The 17,605-nt window shown below is 31.0% G+C and overlaps 3 protein-coding genes across 3 annotated transcripts; 2 read left to right on the top strand and 1 right to left on the bottom strand.

Annotated features, from left to right (window-relative positions):
• The first annotated feature begins 502 nt into the window (after window positions 1-502).
• On the top strand, window positions 503-1,903 carry LOC128167193 (uncharacterized). Its single transcript, XM_052832769.1, has 4 exons — window positions 503-719; window positions 1,034-1,186; window positions 1,473-1,585; window positions 1,754-1,903. The coding sequence occupies exons 1-4, from the start codon at window positions 547-549 to the stop codon at window positions 1,822-1,824; spliced, it is 510 nt and encodes a 169-aa protein (XP_052688729.1). The 5' UTR covers window positions 503-546; the 3' UTR covers window positions 1,825-1,903.
• A 1,364-nt stretch (window positions 1,904-3,267) lies between these two features.
• LOC128164418 (uncharacterized) lies at window positions 3,268-5,292 on the top strand. Its single transcript, XM_052828211.1, has 6 exons — window positions 3,268-3,406; window positions 3,872-4,053; window positions 4,271-4,378; window positions 4,486-4,591; window positions 4,961-5,078; window positions 5,205-5,292. The coding sequence occupies exons 1-6, from the start codon at window positions 3,394-3,396 to the stop codon at window positions 5,212-5,214; spliced, it is 537 nt and encodes a 178-aa protein (XP_052684171.1). The 5' UTR covers window positions 3,268-3,393; the 3' UTR covers window positions 5,215-5,292.
• An 891-nt stretch (window positions 5,293-6,183) lies between these two features.
• On the bottom strand, window positions 6,184-8,156 carry LOC128164417 (uncharacterized). The gene is made up of 5 exons (XM_052828210.1): window positions 7,856-8,156; window positions 7,709-7,738; window positions 6,995-7,147; window positions 6,593-6,705; window positions 6,184-6,299 (listed from the first exon to the last, which is right to left on the bottom strand). The coding sequence occupies exons 1-5, from the start codon at window positions 8,068-8,070 to the stop codon at window positions 6,226-6,228; spliced, it is 585 nt and encodes a 194-aa protein (XP_052684170.1). The 5' UTR covers window positions 8,071-8,156; the 3' UTR covers window positions 6,184-6,225.
• Window positions 8,157-17,605: the final 9,449 nt, after the last annotated feature.

The raw sequence follows: 17,605 nt of genomic DNA, 5'->3' as shown, positions 1-17,605 counted from the left end.
CTTCTTATACTCAAAGAATGATATCTGACTCGTAAATAATGAAAATATGTATATCAAAATTCCTAAGAGTCGTGTAATAGTGGACATAAGTGTTGCAAATGTATAATATTTAAAAAAAAATAAAATATTATTTTTATTTATTTGAAACAAACCCTTAACCACCCCCCCAAACCCCCCCCCCCCCCAAAAAAAAAACCCAAGCGATATAAATGTCTGTCCAAGATTTGACGATCTCAATTAATGGATGTACACTATTTTAACGATTTGACGATCTCAATTAATGGATGTACAATATTTTAACGCACTTAACAAAAACAACACGTAAAGGGTTTCAAATAAACAAATTTACAGTACACAGACAAGCCAAAGGTTACTTGTACCAGGAACTTTTGGAATAGCGAACATTTGAAATGTCTTATCTTTAAGAATTATATTATGATGCAGTTTAGGAACCATGGCATGTGTAAACACTCCCATGGTCTCTTATTTACTATATTTAGTAAACAAGTTTTCCACTCGGAACGTTCAGGTCGAAGACCTTTAGCAATGACAATGTTTGAAATCTTCATTTTTTCTTTGTGTATTTTTCTGGTTGCGGGCGATCCTTTAGAATTCCTAAGTGATGAGGAAAAAGAACATGTCGGTAAAATGCATATTTTAGACCTTCCAATAAATGCTCGACGTGTTGTGCGTGACGTCACATTGCACGGAAATGCAACGTGGGTATTGCTTTGTATTTGGATAAAAATTGAATATCATTTTCATATGTTGTTTCGATTTTTGTACGAAAGACATGGCAGCTAATCCTTTGGGTATTTGAAGAAATATTATATATATGAAATATTTTCGATTTTATGCTTTCAAGCTGATTGATGATTCTATTTGATGTCTGTTGTATGTTAAAGGAATCTCTTAATTGAAAAGGACTCAGAACAGAAAAATAAAAAGAAAATCAAACTGAATATTATGTTCATTAGACATTTTTGATAAATGATACACTTACACTCATTGTTTATTATTCTAATTTTTTCAGTAACCATTGGTGCTGTAATGTGGCTACAACAAGGAATATCACAGAGACGCATTCTCAGTTAATCTACACAAAAGAGATCCGAGATCGTGTATCGCACCATCACTGTGGATTCATGGGTCTTCACCGATGTGCCAGACACCACTACTACTACGTGTAAAGTGCATATACAGTAAAAACACGCTTATAACGAAGTGCCACGGAAGGGCAATTTTACTTTGTTATAAACGTAATTCGTTATATCCGTCAAGTTTACAACATGTTATTAAGTCTCAAGGAATGAAAATCACTTCGTTGTAAGCGTCAAATCATTGTAAACGTATTCGCTTTAAACGTGTTTTACTGTTTATAGTATAGAATTAGGTTCTTTTCTAATAAGTTAAACGTTCTGAATATCAAAAAGAAGACTCCTATTGTACAACATTCCCCTGCTCTCTTTCAGCTCTGTACCGCAATATAAAACAACATACTCAATTAAGGTTATCCAAATGAGTTGTCCAAATCAAAATTTGGTGTGCTGTAAAGACTACGTTCTAGTGGCTGGGAGTTGCATACGTGTGTATTTTACTACATTTGTTAAACAAATCCATGTTATTTTTTTAAATTTAGTAATACTAAAACTGTATAATCATGAAATGAATAAAATTATTATAAGATTGGTTTATTCTACATAATTTTTACATCATTTTAGACAATATTTTAAATCCCTTTCTATTTTTGTAGCTCTGAGTGAAATTCCCAATATTAAAGATGACCTTATTAACCTTCATAATGGCGGGGTCGTTGTTGGATAATTATCAATTGTGTTTACAAACCATTTGATTACATGTATTTGGATATTGAGGTGCATCATACAATAAAATTTAAAAGATACTCAATTCCTTTTGCATAATTATATAATGACACACCAATTAAATAAATGATAACAAATCTTTGAAATTAGTTAAATTTTCTTTTTTACATCAAAGGTGGCATATACGTTTACAAAAAAAGGTGTAAATTCAATGTTTTCCAATAATTTTTCGAATATTATTTTTTCATAACGCATCTAAAACGGCAAAAATAAAACATATGAACTTTATATCATATATTACAAGATAATTCGTCAAAACATATTTCATTTGATGTTATTTTCTATAAACCAACATACATTCACTACACCAGAACAGATTTTCAATTTTTTTTTCCACTTAAACATACTTTAATAATGTGATGAACGGCCATAATTAAAAGTAAATAGGTTAAGAAAATATTAATATGAAATTATATTCCGATTTCAATTAATTAATAGAAAAAGTTTTTTCCTCCTTCAGCTGGTCAATAATTTTAAATAAAATTTATCTTTATGTGAAAGAAGAAAAATAAACTTCACTTTCTTTATAAGAAGCTTTCTATAAAAAAAAAAAACCTCAAAAAATTAGTTGGACTTCCCCATTAAAAAACCGATGTTGTGTATCCGTCTGGTGCGAACTCCTTAAAGGACAGATGACACTTTCCTTGAAAAAAAAAACCGTATCGTCTGACCTGAACCTTCTATACTGTTACTCGTCTGTACCGCACGTCTGACATGGCACAACGTGAGCGTGTTCGAAACGATGGTAACAAGAAACATAGCCCGTCTGAAGCACCAAAGAAAGCATTTTTACTGTTAACGCAAATATATGTGAAACATTTAATCATTATGTTCCATATACAACAATGAAAAGTACATTGTAAATTATTATAATTGTTGATCAGATCGTTAACTATTTCACCTAAGCCAGGGTTTTTTTTTTATTTCTTCAATGCTGCGATACATTTTATGCATTTCTTCTCTTTAAAGAAAAAAAGAATATAACAACAATATAGAAATATTTCATTCCAAATATACAGTATTTGAGTATTTGATACAGCTGGCTTTTTCACAGACATGTTCATCCTCTTTCAAATTTGTCTAAAGGTCTGTTATATCATTTTGTAGCACACAAGTATTCTTTCAAAAATAAACGAAAAATGAAAGTAGCCAAAAACTGTTAACATATGGGAGAACAGGTCAATTTAAAAATTCACAGTTCTGTACTTGACGTAAGATAAGGAAATGTATTTGGAAACGTATCGAAATTTAAATTGTCTGTCTGATGTTTAAGAAAGCTCTGAAAACTTAAAGGAACAAATATATATCTGTATTCTAAATCTGCATTTGTGAAATTTTATTGAAATGTTTCTTACAAGATAACAATATGGTATATATAAAACTTATGAATTAACTTCCATTCCCATAAGATCCCCTCCCGAATTGCTTGAAACGTTGCCCTTGTGCCTTATCAAGCTGTATTGTCCTGAACGTATATTGATAGTTCTGTGTAGTTGAATTAATAGTCACCATGAAAATTACAGGTAAGTTACCAATTCACAATGTGCATAAATACAATGTTCATCACTATGTCCGATCCATCCGTCAAAATATATCACATAAAAGGTTAAAAAGGATTTTAAGATATAAATAGTGTTAAGTATCTTGAGTTTCAAAGTTATTATAGAGAACCGCGTAAAAATATCATTAACTGTATAAACATTTATAAACATAATATTTCACTAGTTTTGTGGAGATCCAAACTTAACGTGCACATTTGTTATTAATTTTATTGCCTACTAACATGAATTTTAAAGTGTTCGTTATAGATTTGACCCCAAAATGCAATTATGCCTTACGAGAGCAAAACATCAAACATGAGAGTAACAAAAAAGTCAAATGATGGAAATGAAATGCTATTGTAGGACTTTTAGTTTTTGTTTTTTTTGAAACATTGCCCGTGTGATCTCTATAACATCTGATCAAATACACATGGCTTATATTTCTAGTTTTCCTCCTGTGTATCTGTCTCTCGACGTGTTTAGTCTCTGTTCATGGGGCTCCACAAAAAAGACAAATCCAGGCAGCCCTGGCCTCGGCTTTTGGTCAAGCTATGGGTGAGCAGGTCCAAAAGTTTGTGAGCACAGCCGGAGACTACCTCCTTAACGCTTTGTTTGGCGAGAGTCCCTATGTAAGTGGCCCATAGTTATAAGATTGCTTTACATTGCTATGTAATATGAAGAGCCAAATTTAAAATAGTTGTGGAATAACACAATAAAATGTTGAAAATAAATTTATTAGGAAATAAAAAAATAAACAGGCTATATTGTTATAATATTTTGAAATGTGATTAATAACAATAGAGGGGCTGATTATGTTAATTAAAGTGTGTAATGTCTTTATGCCAGACCACTGTCATGGGTCGAGGAGTTAAACTTGGGGGAAGCGGAGGAATTGTCACCATTCAAGACATTGCCACTGGTATCATTGTCTCAGGATATGGACAGACTCAAGAAGTAATATAGCCTCCAACCATAAACTCAAACCATATTACTTGTTTTTTTTTACCTATTGACGTTCCGTTTATTCTAATGTTGTTGGTTTTTTTTTTTAATAATTTCAGTTGGCAATGGGGGAAGCCACTGCTAATTTTATTACCACTCTGTACAAGGGAGGATACATAAGCATCGACGATCTTCACTTGGCTCCAGTTAGAACAACTACAGCATGTAGGTATCCTTGTGGTTTCATCAACATTCGCAATATTTTTATTCATTTAATTCAAAAAACATGGATTTATTATAGTGTTGATGATGTATTGCAGTGCAATATCTAAGGACATATTGCATTGATAGGTGCACTGATCATGAATATATTTTTCCCTGAAACTAAATCCACGAAAAATGATGCGATCGAATATCTAATGAAACAACATCAAATAAAAAAATTATGAATACTTATCATATTTCCTAAAATTGAGTCTTTCATTGCTATAGTAAAAAATTAAATATTAAGATAAAAAAAGGCAAAACTGCTAGATAAGATATTGCTGTCTTATTGTAATTAAATTGATTTAATTTTTCATCTATTCTATGTAGTGCCTTGTGCAGATGCTTTTCCACAAAAGGTGTGTGAATCATACAAAAATTTGGGATCTTGTTCACCTGCTCACGTGACTTACAGCTTTGCCCACACGCACTGCACAAAAACTTGCGGGTATGTGCAGTTCATGTATTTGAAATATATATGATATTCAATTAATTGAGTATATTAGTACAACATTTTTTAATCTAAATCTTATCATCATGAACTCGTTAACTGGTTTCTCTTTTTCTATTCCAGAGGGTGTTAAATATACAGTCATCAACTGCATGAAATCTACATCTTAAAGAGAAATGTATGTGAAAAATAAACTTTTAAAAAGCTTTAATATCCACTTTGATATTATAACATTACCTGCCAACTAGCGAAATAATCTTACATTTCCTGTTGTATATGCAAAATGCAAATGATTTTTGTAAAGTTTGGGAAACTATCTAAACTTTTATTCTGAAAGACTGTCCTTTTCTAACAAGTGAAAAGCATTTCTGGAGTTTTTCCCAAATAAAACATTGGCTGTTTAAAGTCTTTTATATTTGTTTATCGATGTCAAAGTAATTTTGTCCAATATTAATTTGTTCACCATAAGCTTACAAATTTCCTCGGCAGAACTGGTAGCATCCGCGTTTGGAATTATTGCTCATAGAATGTTAGCTGCGTATCAACTTTCATAGATAATGGAAAGAGTGCAAATATTTGATGTTAAGAGAAAAAGGGAATATCTTTAGGAATTAAACATTTGAAATTGGTAAAATGATAAAAGCTATCTGCTAAACTTCTATATAAACTTCTGATATCTTGCGACGCGACGAATTGCATACTTGGAAAGTTTAAAAGTTAAGCGTGTTCTCATACTGAGGCTTGAAGCTTTGAGACAGATGTCTATTAACATTCTATTCAAGGTCTCCGATAGTTTTGAAATGATTTGATGAAAAATTGAATATAGAACAAACTAGAAAATAGACATTTAATCATTTGCTTTCTCTATTCTCTATTTTCAAATGTTGTACCCATCGAATTATTTTTTACATCCACGTGTTTTGTTTAATAATTGATACACATTCATACAAATATTTTTAATATATGATAATTATCGATGAAAATAACCAGATGTTCATTTTATTATCTTTAAAGCAGTTTATATGGAGCGCTGGAACGTCCATCACTCTTAGTTTTGGAAAAAAATATATATTTAATGCGAAAATGGGTTTCAAATACTGAGTGCAATTTGCATCTTTTATTTCGACAACATCTAGAAGGAGATTTATCGCCCGACTGGAATGTTGGCATTATGCAGTTTTATCAGATCGTCCTTGATGTTCGGGATCTCACTCAGGGCTATAATAACAAATAAGGAAACAATGTTATATGGTGAAACTCATACTTAAAACTTATTTTTTAAAGAAGCACGGTCAACATTGTGGTCAAAATTTGTTTTCCGTTTTAAATGTGCACGATGCTTCAGTAACGCATTTTTATGGTCAACCATTTTGAGTGTCAATCGTCGAGTTATATGCAAGATACAGGGCTCACACCGCTCTCTTATGTAAACAAAGCTGAAGATAAAAGTTACAAGGATGTAATTAAGGAGAAATATCATAGATATTAAAAAGAAAGGATAAGTAACTTACGAATACAGTTGTCTGCTACAAGAATATAATCTTTGCAACAGACCAGATGACTACTTGGACATGTTGTGTGAATGGTTCGATAAGTGTAAGTCGTTTTGTACGCTGGAACAGATCTGAATTTAAAATTAATTTCTATATTTACGTACATGAAATAAAGATGAAAACAGGGGGTAACAAAAACACTGCAAAAAAAACCGTAAGGCTAGTAATGGACAAAACAAGCTTAACTTTATAATCAGACAGCAAGATGCAAAGGAAGTTTGATAGAGTATATATATTTATCTAGACTAATATCATCTTGGGGATCACATACAGTGTTTGATGCAACTGGAAAATGAAAATGCAAACGTTGAATTATGATAAGGTACATGTAAGCAACGTTTCTGAATACTAGTATCTTACACGTAGTAATAATGATGCCTGGCACATCGACTCAATCCCAGAAATCCGCAGTGATGATGACTGACTCTGTCCTTAACCTGCTTGGTGTATATCAGCTTTGAATGACTTTGGACGATTCTTCTGGTTGTGGCCACGTTACAGCACCAGTGGTTACTAAAAGGTTGTGTAAATTGAAACACATATTCTTTTTGTTGTGTAAATTCTTTTGAACGATTAAATATGAATGAACCATCACAATGATAAATAAATTGAATTAACTTAATTTTCATGTTTATCATGTTGTTCATTAATATGAATTTTTTTTAACTATGTTGAATGTGATTGGTCAAGACATGTTTTTACTCTGAAAAATAAAATTGTGTCCTTTATGTTGATAAAGCATAGCAACAGGAACCTGTTCAGACAACAGGCGTTATCTTTACTGCATGAAGTGTATGCCTGTGTGGTTTATATCACAGTCCTTTTCTGATGTCATCAATGCGTTTAAAAAAAGGAAAATTCAAACGTTATTTAATATCAGTTGATGTTGATGTACATGTATCCATTATTACAGGTATGAAAAAATATTTTCGCCAACGTAAACAACGGTGCCTTTTTTCAAGATGACAATTCCACTGTTATTCTTACCTGCATTCAATATATATGGTAATTATTTTATAGCTGAAATATCATTATTATATTAAAAAATGATCAACATGGATGATAATAACTTACGTGGCATTCCCGTGAAGTGTAACCAGGTGACTGTCAAAAAAAGAAAACAAATCATTAAAAGCGAACAACTAAAATTGAACACACGCGTACACTTTATTTATTTTCAATTAATCTTTTTAATTAATCTTTAATTATCAAATCCCTTACCTTAAATGTAGCTTTTCCAAGAGAGAGTGTTGTACATGTTGTATAGAATGCATAAAGGTATTCAAGTTATGTAAGACGGTGGCATTTAGCTTCACATTCGTAGGGCTAATGGCGCGTCTAGAAAGCGCATCTAAATGTGCTGCAACATCGCTATTCGCGCATACCCTGCCACAAGTTGCAATGACAAAGTAGACAACAACCCCAAAAAATCGCATACTGTTCAGTTGTATTCAACGGGCAGGTCGTGTAAACATAGACTCAGACCAAGTCCTTGTCCTTGTTCTAATCACACTCCAATATTCATGGTTTTTGGTATTTTATCTACCTATAGGGGGTTCTGTTAGGGTTTGCTAGTTGTACATGTATTGAAATGCGTATTTACATGAAGATATATTAGTTTTTGGAGACAGCAAAACAAGATTACCATTGATTATGATTTGATATTTACTAGAAGAAAGTCATTTATTTATTCATCTTAACATTTAATCATTCATTTTTTTACTCTTGGCGGATAATGTCTGATTGGTTTTCCAGTAATCCAATTAAAAATAAACTTGTAAATCCGCTCCCCTCTACGATACGCTATAGCGATCATACGTGAGCGGATCTCAGATCAAATTTTAATCAGATTGGTTTTCGAGTTTCTTCACATGATTGTGTATTTTGGTTTGGACTTCCATCTATGGTGATACACGAAATTGTGTTTATATTTGGAATTCGTCAGATAGTTTTTTTTGGATGGACGTGGATGGTTAGTGCGAGTCGGAGTTTCAACACTTTATTCATAATATTCTTCAACACGGATTATAAAAAAATAACTTCTTTGCCATCCGACTGTGACTGTTGCAAAACAGTACGAATATTGAATTCTGAAATCGTCACCGGTTTTAAACTTTTTAGCTCTTTGCATTGGATTGTATATTTGGTAAGGAGTATATCATTATGTAAATTGTTTACTCTGAAATTGAATTTTTGTAGTATATGTACGTTGAAAAGTATATAATTATTTCCGACTTAAAGAAAATGAAATAACATATTTATAAATGAGAATTATCTCGAAACATGCGTTTTGTGATTAACAAAGGAATGATTTACAATATGATACACTAGTTTTTAAGACAGTAATAGGAATTTGCTTTGGGGAAGGCACGTAGCACAAGGGGGTCGGGGTGGCCTACATAAAAAACAGTGAATTCTAAAGCAGATGGTCGCCCCTTCTTAGTGAGACTAAGTGAAAAATGAAGATAAAAATAAGAAAATGAAGTGAAGTTGAAGTTAGAGATGTAACACGCACCCCCCCCCCCCGGAAGATTATTATTTTGGGAAGCTGTTTTTTTTTTCAAATATTTTTTTTGGGATGAGTCCCCCCCCCCTCCCTTTTCAAAAAAGATGCTACGTGCATGTTGTGCTAATATGTATAATCCGCAATAGGCAAATTCTCAAAAGTTATTATTTAATTATAAAAAACAAAATTCAACCAATCAGACAGTAGATAAAACTTTTCAATGCGTTGGGTAAGATTTCATCAAATATTTGATCTTTCAGTCTGGAGCTATGTAATTCAGTCACTGTTTTAGTTACCATTCAGTCACACATCAGCTGACTGAATGACAGGGGTTACATCCTGTGTAACAACTGAACCGATTAGATCGAGCATACAAGTTCTTTAGAGGATGGATCAAGCAAATAACTAAAGGAGACGCCTTTGGTATTGCATTAAGCAAGTATTTAAGTAAAGAAGATTTAGAAATAAATTTAAATTTGATGAATTGTGTAAGAAATTTTATATTAAACGAAATATACAATAAATATATTTGTATTTATTCAAGGTTGATAGTTATAGTGTCATACTACATCAACAGCATAATGTACGTTCACGTTTATGAATGTAAAATAGATCTAATGATTTTTTTCTCCCCTATCAGTTGTCTTTGTAAGGATACTAACAAAAACTAGCCTCGATCCAACTATATCAAAATTACTACATAAAGAAGCTTCCCCGCTTTGACAAAACTATGTTGAAAGTACATAGAATTATGTTCAAGATATTATAGCGTTTAAGGTCACATACATGGACACTTTTTGAAAGACAAATTAATTTTAGAAGGTTTTATTTAGTTTTATAGATATTAACTTCTCTTGATAAATTAAAGATATATTGTATCATAATTTTTTTATCACAAGCTGTTCCATTGAAACTTCTGTACGAACCTCCTGACATTCAGTAATTTGTTTTTGTTTGCAGTACAAAATTTTGCTTTGTTACTTTTTTTTCTTAAAATCGTGTCTATTTGAGTAATTGCAATGTCCGGACCTGTCCGACTAGTTGAAAAACCATCTTTAAATGTTTCACGTATGTGTCCATAGCACCCACCCCTTTATATAACACCTGATTGATGTACATACGGGACAATGCCCGTTTAAGGATTTGAGCTTAACTTCACAAATTAAATGATAAACAATATATACATGTACTTTCAGAAGAATTATATAAGGCTGTCTAATCATTACTAAAATTAAATCTTCGAATCTAATATTTACAAATATTCCTAGTTTATTACACTATATATTTATGATATTTACTTATTTACATTCATTCCATATCATTTAAATAACATTAAAAAGGTAAATGACATTTTGAATAACATATCTTATTTCACTAATCCCATCATAGCTCTCTGCATACCCGCATTCCAAAAGTATGATAAAATTAGGTAAAATTGCAACATATGTTCAACATATGTTCTGAGTAACTTATGTCAAACATGCGTTGAACATACCTTAAACATATGAATTTTTCACAGTATGTTGAACATATGTTGATCGTTTTTATGACGAACATATGTTTTAGAACATAAGTTTAACGTATATCCAGCATATGTTGAACATACGTGGCAATTTTACCTGTGTAGATAGTATAAATGTTTGTATGGAAAAGAACGATAACTCATAGATCATTAAAAACAATTTCATGAAACACAATTAGGATTTGCAAATTTAAGCAAAATTAAACACCATATTTGGTCTAAATGATTAAAACAATTTTAAATCAAGACTGTCTTCCAGTACGTGTCCTTGCTAAAGCTTTTTGAGACTACCTTTGAAACGTTTACCTCACAAATACATAATACACAAATATTTGGCCGCAGGCTTATCCAATAAAAAAAAAAAAAAATTGTAATTCAATAACAATGCAATAGAATAAAATGTAATAAAATGATTTTGTCTTCATATATTGCGAGCAAAAACAGCTTATATTTTGTACATTAGGTTCAAGGTCTTGAAGGGTTTCAAGTAAAGTACTTTTTAATATACAAACACAATATTTTCAAATCAAAACTAAAATTGGGTGTCAGTGTGCATATTTCGGCGCTATGGGGAATTTAGCTTGACCCTTCTACAGTGAAAGTGCAAATTACAAATGAACCACCTTTTTCTCACTTTTTTCAATCAGAATGAACAATTGCACCAAATACAATTGCAACTTCATTCTATGTGAAATAGATAGTTTAAAAATATTTACAAAGAATTGCTCCCCAATAACATCACCTTATTAATAAGGTGACCTTTATGGACTAATAAAACACTGTTTTCTGACATTAAAAATTTAAAACATGCATTAAATTTGTTTTTAGATTTGTCAAAAAGTATGGGCCAATAATTTAATATTTTAGATAGGACATGAAATAAACTAATTTTAGGCTAAATTTTAGTTACTTATTTGTTGCATTTTAAAAAAAATTAATATTTACAATATACGTTATAATATGTCAATTGAAATTATAAAGAAAGTGTTCTTGAGAGCAAAATCAAGGTATTCCAATGCACAAAAATTTACTTTAAAAGACTTCTTTCTGTCCATATAAAAGAAATTAAAAGACACCAACTCCTTTTTTTAAATAATAAAATAATTTTTTTACAGCCGAAAAAAAATTTCATTCTTTGTAATATTATACCTTTAGTTATTTTTGTTATTTAAAACAATTTTCCACGGTAGTAAGCCTAAACACCCTTACTTCAAAATTTGAAAATTCCATTAATAAAATAAATGTGCATGCAGGAGCAGGGTCGTCAGTACTTATGTCTGACAAGAAAGGTCAGGCACACCAATCTAGTATAAATGAATTAAAGCTTGGGAATGAAGAATTTCAGAATGTTGGCCAGTTGGTAACAAACCCCCAGTGCAATGGGCAAAGAAAAGTTGAAAAATGTTTTAGCGTTCAAAAGTTTTGATAGTAATTTTAATTTATGTAGATCTTTTACTATACTGTACTTTAACAAAAAATATCACCAGTAAGTTTTTATTACAATGTAACTATTCCTTATCATTGGCACGTAAAAAGATATTCAAGGACTAATATTTACGAATTCTTGACTGGATTACACAGAGGAAATTAAGAAAACCAGTAAACCAATTATTTAGTTATTCTTGTAAAACGTACCTGTATTATATATATAAAATAAATAGGAACATTTCTGATACCATTCCTTGGCCATCAGCTTGTATATGAACGCTCTCAAAAAATATTCCCCGTGTTCGACGTAAAAATAAAGCACGAAAACAAAACGGATATATTATCACGCAATATAAACTTTACATAATATTATATTATGCTACTTTTTATCTGTTGATGTTCTGCAATCCTCCATTAAAATAGCCACCTTACATTAATTTGATTTTTTTGAATTATGTTATCATTGTTTGTTTTCGAAACAAGAACTTAAATAAAACTTATTTTACACTTATTTTCTTTTTTTTAAACCTGAAATTTAATTTTTATTCAAGTTAAAAGTACTTTAGAGTCGATGACAAACATCTTTAACGCAAAACTGACTCTGTGTTTATAAGTGCAATTTTCTCATATTTCCTATTTGTTCCTCCTCAACTGTTGTCTTTTGTTGGCAAAAGAAGACTGAAAATGCACAAATTATAGAAACAACATTGAAACATCGTTAACTTGTCAGCAATAAAGCAAGCCCTTTTCAATTGTTTGATTTACGGATAATTTAAGACTCGGTGGTAAATTACTTTTAAATGAAAAAATGACAATAACAAAGCGAGAACCATCTCAAAAATCCATAAAAGGAATTACAAATTCAAAGCAGAGCAACACGGACTTCCAAATAGAAAGAGGTAGGATCAAGTGCCTAGGAGGAGTGAGTATCCTCTTTTGACCGGTCACACCCGCCGTGTGCTCTTTGTCATAATCGGTAAAAAAAAATAAGAAAAGTCCGTAGGCAATTAGGTGATTACTAATGGTCTAACAATTAATATTAAAAACGTCAGTCAGCATGCACCCCGGGGAAGATTGTATTTGCTGACAAGGTCGTTGTGTCGACCATAGAACTTACGAAAAGATGACTTCAAGCGAGACTGTTGATAGTCATGTTTTATCAACTTGTTTTTTTTAAATTTCTTTTACAATTATTTATTAAAATGACGGCATTATAACATCAACAAAAAAGTTTAAAGTATTGATATCTATCATACATGTAGTTTAAAAGATCCAGAGTAAAATATAAATCAAAATGTTTTATTTGAGACCTCGTTTTCATGAAAGAAACCATATCATTCATGACTTATTTAGAAAAAAAATATTTGCTTAATAATTAATTTTACTCTCCTATTTGACTATAAATACACCCACTCAACTTTGATAAAGTTACATGTATTTCGATTTCTTCTATGAACTGCGTCAGACTTAAGGTCAAAATCATCAACAAGAAAAACTGATACTTGACTGTGTGTGTTGACGTGTTATATTTCACGTCCTAATAAAAGAGTACGTGTAAGTTGACATTGTCGTATTTTACTTTAAAATAAGTAATACGATGTGAGATAATAAACATTAGTACTGACGTCATTGATATTTGTTAACATTTGCTGTTGAGTCACGAACTTTTAAACAAAGTCTATACATTGGTTTTTAAGCTATATAAAGTAACATTTCAATGAGTTTAACATTATTAAAAACGACTGATTTTATTAACAGATTTATTAGTCATAATTCATCGTTACGACTTTTTCAAAGTAGTTTTTAAAAAATCATATCTCATCGAAAAAATTGTCTTAAACGTACTGTATCCCCCCCCCCCCCCCCTCAATATGTGTATGACTTTGTATTTAAATTTAAGAATTATACTGCGTATCAAATTTTTCGTTTCAGGCTGTCGAAACAAAAATATTATTAGACAAACGTGTAATAGAAAATGTGTCACAGATAAAAACTTAAGCTTATCCCATTTGAACGACTTACAAGATTTGATATTGGTAAACATGTGGCAAATTGGTTCAGAAGAATGCACGATTGCTATTATTGAATGTGTATGGCTGTGAAGTAATTGTGAAGTAATCGAGAAATGCACTATTTTACATTAAGCAAATGGGTTCATAAGTTTACTGGAAGGAATAAATTTTAAATTTGTATTCATTTTTATCATTCCAAGAGGAGTATAGTTGTCTTTCCGTTTTCTAGATTTTTAAATATGAAAAAGTCGGATTTTTGGCATGTGTCACTTATTTTAGATTGTAATGCACGTTATGTCGACAATACATGTACATAAACATCGACTTGCACATATATATGCAAAGAGATCTTATTATTGCTTGTCTTTAAAAATATTTTGGGCCTATAAAGTTCATTGTTTGGTAATTTTTATTTTATTTTTTCAAAATAAGACATAAAATTGTCCATGTGTAGTAGCTGATGTGAATTAAGGAGTGCTGATGAATTTAAACTACATTAAAAACTTCTTTTAAAGCTTTCATAACGCTGATATAAACCAAATTCATGAGACTGTATGTAGTTAATTGAATGAAATTTTTGCACTTCACATTTATTTCAAAGAGTAATCTGCCCTTCGTAAAAAATAGGGGGAACATTTTAAAATATGTCCGGTAAGAAATGACTTTTGCAATTACGTACGTACGTAAATGTAAAATCTAGTTGGAGTTGAAAGCAAAACTTAAATTCAAGATATTACGTAAATGTAAAATCAAGAAGGGGTTGAAGGCAAAAACACCGAACAGTTTTTTATCATAGCATGATTGCGTTTGAGTGATATTTGGTTTTGTACAGAAACTTGAATCTGACTCCAGGGTGGTTGCAAATCAAAGGATTAACGTGAACACATCTGATATCACACTGTTGCCAACAGTCTGGGATTGATCTCTCACAAAAACTAATCCTTATCTTTGTATGCATTGCTTACATGACAGATATGTTGTATAAACTCAACATACGCAACTTCTGCTGTTCTGCATGTTGAAATTACGAAGTCTGCCATAAGTAAAGTCTCATTTTCTCGGAACAATTTTTGTAATTTAAGTAAACAACGTTTCTTCTTGAAGAGAAGACTAAGGTAAACAAGAGCTCCATGGGCCTTGACGGTCACCTGAATATCCAGTAATAGAGAAGATTTTTAATTGGCACAAATATTTTCAGTTTATACCCCAAAAATATGGCTCCAAGAACACTGGGGTCTTGAATTTCAATATTCATGTCCCTCTCTTTGTCAAGCTACACACCCTTGATCAAGACCAACCTATTAGCCTCAAAGAATTGAAGAAGCTTAAAAAAATTCAAATTTTAATGCACGGCCCATGACGGCGGACGAAAATATATCGTAATAAACTACCTGAGTGACGGTAACTTAAAAACAGATTCTCCAAATCATATAAAACATGTTTCAGTATAGGTTGGATATACTTTTATTGATAAGGTTGTTGACCGTCAGCTGTAAATTGACTATTTTCTTAAAAGCCAAACTTTCAGTTCGGTGTGTATTTCCCGTCCAATATCTTTGTCGTGTAGATGCGTTAAAAATTGTACTTCTTGGTGCCATCCAATCACAATTCTGATCTGTTTCTATAAAATTTTCCGTTTTAAGATTTTACAAAATTGAAGAGGTAAACATTGCCTAAGCGCATGGCAAAATATTTAACAACCCTGTTTATGATCTATAAACAAGTCAACAAGGAAAATATAGTAGGAATTATGATAGCAAAAACAACAATTTAGACGAATTTGATACCCAGATGCAAAATTCACAAGGTGGTCATTGGAAACAACACAATATCTTAGTATTGTAATTTAAAACGTAAGTACATTTTTTGTAAGACGTACGAAAGTATTAAAACATTAATTTTAATATCACTTCACAGAAAATAAAAGATAAAGTGAGCAAGTTTACATAGCCCGCGCTGTCCTATTATTTGACAATGCTACCCATAAGAAATGACAGAGTACAATGTATTTATTAAATATACAAAATAATTTGATAAAGAGCATAATTTGAAGGAAAAAAATCGGATTAAAACCTCTTGCAAATACAATCAGTTGTCAAAAGTACATGTATGTCAGTTTTTCTCTTTTCACTGTATACGCATGGTATATATGGTACTTGTATTTCAATGAAAACAAACAATTTTCAAAGAATCTATAAAAGTAACGATTTTACCCCTTAACAAATTTTCAAAAGACTTGGAGTGATGAATTTTGAATTTCTTAAGCTATTTTTGGTATCATATTTAGGTATTTTCCAAATCTTCTATTCTTGAGATTTAGTATAAATTAAGAATCCAAATAAAGATTTTTCGGCTCGCACATTGCAAAAATATACTTGTAGTAGAGTTCTTAAAAATGTCTAACTGTTGTGTTTGCAATACTAAATTTTACAAAACTTGCTGTCAAATTACTATTTCAATTTATCTACAAACGTCCAATATGAATCTACTGTAACTGATATAATACTTTTCAAACTGAAAAAAATTGCACCAGAAAACGATTTACGGATTAAATAAGACATAATGGTAAATTACTTTTGCATTTCTTCTACAATTATTTCTTGATATATAAAATTTGACGGCATTATCAGCATCAGTGAAAAAAAAGTTTAAATCAATATCTTTAATAGTTTAAAAGATTCAGAGTAAAATATTAATCAAAATGTTTCATTTGAGGCCTCGTTTTCATGAAAGAACTCATATCATTCATTACTTATTTAGAACAAAAAATATTTGCTTTATAATTTACTCTCCTATTTGACTATAAATACACCCACTCAACTTTGATATAGTTATATGTATCTCGATTACAGCAATGAACTGCGTCAGACTTACGGTCATAATTATCAACAAGAAAAACTGATACTTCACATGTTATATTTCACTTCATAATAAATACATGTACGTGTAAGTTGACATTGTCGTTTTTCACTTTAAAATAGGTGATACGATGTGTGATAATACACCATAGTACTGACGTCATTAATATTTGTTAACATTTGCTGTTGAGTCACGAACTTTTAAACAAAGTATATTCATTGGTTTTTAAGCTATATAAAGTAACATTTCAATGAGTTTAACATTATTAAAAACGACTGATTTTATTAACAGATTTATTAGTCATAATTCATCGTTACGACTTTTTCAAAGTAGTTTTTAAAAAATCATATCTCATCGAAAAAATTGTCTCAAACGCACTGTAACCCCCCCCCCCCATATGTGTATGACTTTATATTTAAATTTAAGAATTATACTGCGTATCAAATTTTTCGTTTCAGGCTGTCGAACAGAAATATTATTAGACAAACGTGTCATAGAAAATGTGTCTAAGATGAAAACTTAAGCTTAGCCCATTTGAACGACTTACAAGATTTGATATTGGAAGGCATGTGGCAAATTGGTTCAGAAGAATGCACGATTGCAATCATTGAATGTGTATGGCTGTGAAGTAATCGAAAAATGCA

Source organism: Crassostrea angulata, chromosome 10 (assembly GCF_025612915.1).
Source record: "Crassostrea angulata isolate pt1a10 chromosome 10, ASM2561291v2, whole genome shotgun sequence".
Classification (NCBI taxonomy): Eukaryota; Metazoa; Mollusca; class Bivalvia; order Ostreida; family Ostreidae; genus Magallana; species Magallana angulata.
This window is presented reverse-complemented; position numbering and strand designations above follow the sequence as displayed.